This window comes from Verticillium alfalfae, genomic scaffold (assembly GCF_000150825.1).
Source record: "Verticillium alfalfae VaMs.102 supercont1.14 genomic scaffold, whole genome shotgun sequence".
Classification (NCBI taxonomy): Eukaryota; Fungi; Ascomycota; class Sordariomycetes; order Glomerellales; family Plectosphaerellaceae; genus Verticillium; species Verticillium alfalfae.
This window is the reverse complement of record NW_003315025.1, coordinates 155,956-159,234: the sequence shown is the minus strand read 5'-3', so window position 1 is coordinate 159,234 and position 3,279 is coordinate 155,956. Positions and strand designations below refer to the sequence as shown.

The following is a 3,279-nucleotide window of genomic DNA, read 5'->3' as shown; positions in this document are numbered from 1 at the left end:
CACCTGCCGCATACGACTGGTCAATGTGGACGCGCTGGACGGGCCTCGAGCGTTCGACCTTTCGGCTCTGCGTCAGGGGCCTGACGGCGGATGGTGTGGTCGAAGATAAAGATCTTTGAGGCACCAGTGCTGTGGTGTGTAAGAATTTTCCATGGTCAAAAACCCTCGGCAACTTACACATCCTTGAGGAGCTGCTCCGTTTCGAGATAGTATGAAGCCTTAATCTGGTCATCATCGAGGAAGTCGCGTTCTTGCGCTGTATGTCGATGAATCTGGAACCCGTTGGAATCGAGCGAGAACTCAGCCTCCCGGCCTGAAATGTCTTCAACGGTGACTTTGTGAGATTCGAACGGTCGGTCGTAAGTCTCAGGGCGATCAACGTAGGTAGGGTGAGGAGGTGAGCCGTCCTCATTGGGTTTGAAGTAGTTGAGGGATGTCTCAACGTCATGACGGGACTGTTTGGGTGCGTTCGAAGTCTCGACTTGGACGGGGTTATCGATACTCTGGAGAGAACCGAAGGTCCCTGTGGGAATCTGGTGAACGATGGCGGCGGCCATGATGAAAGGAATCTGGGATAAGCAAAGGCTGATAGCTATAAAATTAAGAGACCAACGACACGTCGGTCATGTGATTTCTGGCAACGGTCTTGTGAGTCTTGCGACGCTATCTTTGGGCGTGGACTTCGCCCTTTTTATGCGATGGTCACCTCAACAGACACCCCGCGAGCACGCCATCCACTCCTCAACTCGGTTGATCAAGGGATTGATAAGCAACCCAATGAGATGTGATCTGGGCACGCTGGCAAGGCGCGAGTGACGTAGACAACGCGAGAAGATGCTCGATTATAAATAAACATTGAAAAGGATTACTGGATGACGGTTATGCATGTAAATCCACACATGGTGTGTAAGCTACGCCTGTTGCACGATGATTGAGATTCATCAGAAGCATCGACCACCACGGCGAAGATTTCACTAGCAGTCTTTCAAAAGAGCACAACTAACATACACCCAGTTCTATAAATAGAAAGAGTCTACCCTCTATGATACTTCCAGTGACAACGCTGCCGCTCACAACGGTTCATGAATCAGCTTAGTGATGCTAGTCCCATCTTTGAGCACATCAACCTTCTCTTCCAATCTGTATCCCCCAAGCCTCGGGATGAGTCGCGTCCAAACATACCAGTACACTGTCGCAGCGGTGATACTATACTCGTTAGCAGGGTTTGGGTTGTGTAAAGCAAGGGCAACTTACATGCTCACACCAACGATAGCATATGTGGCGTAGAAAAGTTCGCCCTCATGCCGATTTGGCGGCGGGAAGAACGGTGCAGCGAGCAGGCTGAGACTCAAACAGATCTTCAGCACCACAGCAGGCAGCCAGACTTTGAACGGCCTCTTCAGATCTGGACGCTTGAACCGCAGCCACACGAGGCCGAATGCCACTGCCAGGGAAAAGAATTGGCCAGGATAGCCTTCTACTTCTAGGATGAAAGAGTATACCTCACGCGATGGCGGTAGTGTTATGACGAGGAGGGAGGGCACGAAGTGTACCGCCAACCCTCCTATCGGCGAGTTGAAGGGGCGTGTTGTTGAGAGAATCTCAGAAAAGGGAAGGAAGCCCTGCCTGGCAATCTCCTGTTTGAGCCGGGCCTGAGCAAAGGCCACGACCAGTACGTTTCCCACAGCGGACAGGGCGACGGCCAAGGGTAAGATGATGCGCCCCACGCCGGGTCCGAAGACCCTCTCGAAGAAGAGCGCTGCAATCAATTCGCCGCTCTCCTTGATCTCGTCGATGGGGACAACGATGAAGTAGGCCACGTTAATGAGCAGGTACAACCCGCAAGCCGTAATGAGCGCAGTGAATGTGACAGACCGCAAGGTCCGCACGGGATCCTTGACCTCGTTCAGCACGTTGTTGGCATTGTCCAGCCCAGCGAAAGAGTAGAAGACCTTGAACAGCGACGTCGCGATGATTCCCCAGTTCCAGTTTGAATGTTCCCAAAGTGTGTCCCATGCCAGGCTAGACCCTTGCGCTGGTAGTCGCTGTTGCGGACGCAGAAGCACGACGTACAGGCCAGACAAAATCATGAATATGATGATGCCAACTTTGACCCAGCCTAGGAAATTTTGCAAGCGGACGCCTGTCTTGGGGAATACGGCATGGACTCCGGTGACGGCTGCGAGCAATGCCACAGCCAGCCCCTTGCGGAGAACATCGCCCGCCTGCTCCTGGCCCAGTGCGAACAGAACATACTGGCTGAAGACAATGCAGTTGCTGGCCGTGAAGCCGAGCAGGACGGCATAGACAGCCACCAGTGTCGAGGCGAGGAAGCGCGGCCGCCTGTATGTGAACTCGAGGTACACCTTGTCGCCGCCCGACCTCGGCAGCATGGAGCCGAATTCCAACGAAACGGCCAAGCCGCAAGCGGCCACGGCAGCACCCACGACCCACAGCAGCAGAGCTAGCCCCGGGCTGCCAACGGCGCGAACTATGGAGCCCGGCGTTGCGAAGATACCACTGCCGATGACTCGGGAGATGACAAGGATATAAGCACTCTGCCAGGAGAGCGTGCGGCCCAGGGAGGAAGCTTCGGGGAGCACATCGTCTTCGATACGACGCGATATTTTGTTGAAGTTATTGGAGTACGGCGTCGTGCTTGAGCTGCTAGAGGTGGCCGGTGAGAGGAGCGGCTGGGCTTCGGCGTCGGTGATCGTCATGATGGTTGGTCGTTTCTGGTAGTCGTCTGGCTTTGCTAACATGCCCGACTTCGCACCGGCACTTGTAATCGTGGAAGCGACGTTTGCAGGCTGTGTATATCTGTCATGTCTCGGGCAACTACAGTTTGTTGGTCTTGGAAGTGTTCGCAAAAAACGGACGCCCGCGTCATAGTTGTGGGAGACATCGCAAGATAGAAATCATGGGGCGCGATGAGTGCTTGATAAGCGCAGCTGACATCTGAGACTCCATGGTGATGGCGTTTGATGGCACCATGGCGATCCGAGCACGTGTTTGGAGGTGGGTGTCGCGAAGGAATGTTTTGGTGGTACAATGAAGCTCGCACGCCATCGCGATACTGATGACGAAATGCGTGTGCGGCTCTCCTACAACCCTGATGCCTAGGATGCTATCCGCAGGTGTTAGTCATCAGACCCAAACACGATCATCACAACGTCATGGGAGTGGAAAGGCACGGACGATATACACGTATCGAAACGGCAACTCAACTTGAATCGCAAATTGACAAGCTTCTTAATCTATAGATCAGCGTCCACGATC

The 3,279-nt window shown here is 53.9% G+C and overlaps 3 protein-coding genes across 3 annotated transcripts in view; all 3 read right to left on the bottom strand.

The window, feature by feature from the left end:
- VDBG_09015 (conserved hypothetical protein) overlaps window positions 1-557 on the bottom strand; it is a gene marked incomplete at both ends in the record, with an annotated part of 1,205 nt that extends 648 nt beyond the window's left edge. The window contains 2 exons of the mRNA XM_003000474.1: window positions 4-113; window positions 178-557. Of these exons, the coding sequence (XP_003000520.1) occupies window positions 4-113; window positions 178-557 (490 nt within the window). The remainder of the gene's footprint in view (window positions 1-3; window positions 114-177) is intronic.
- A 513-nt stretch (window positions 558-1,070) lies between these two features.
- On the bottom strand, window positions 1,071-2,720 carry VDBG_09014 (methionine permease; the record flags this gene model as incomplete). The annotated part of the gene is made up of 2 exons (XM_003000473.1): window positions 1,071-1,206; window positions 1,255-2,720. 2 exons carry the CDS (start codon window positions 2,718-2,720, stop codon window positions 1,071-1,073), a joined length of 1,602 nt encoding a protein of 533 aa, XP_003000519.1.
- Window positions 2,721-2,886: 166 nt separating this feature from the next.
- VDBG_09013 (bodown198) overlaps window positions 2,887-3,279 on the bottom strand; it is a gene marked incomplete at both ends in the record, with an annotated part of 2,272 nt that continues 1,879 nt past the window's right edge. The window contains one exon of the mRNA XM_003000472.1: window positions 2,887-3,127. Coding sequence (XP_003000518.1) covers window positions 2,887-3,127 — 241 coding nt within the window. The remainder of the gene's footprint in view (window positions 3,128-3,279) is intronic.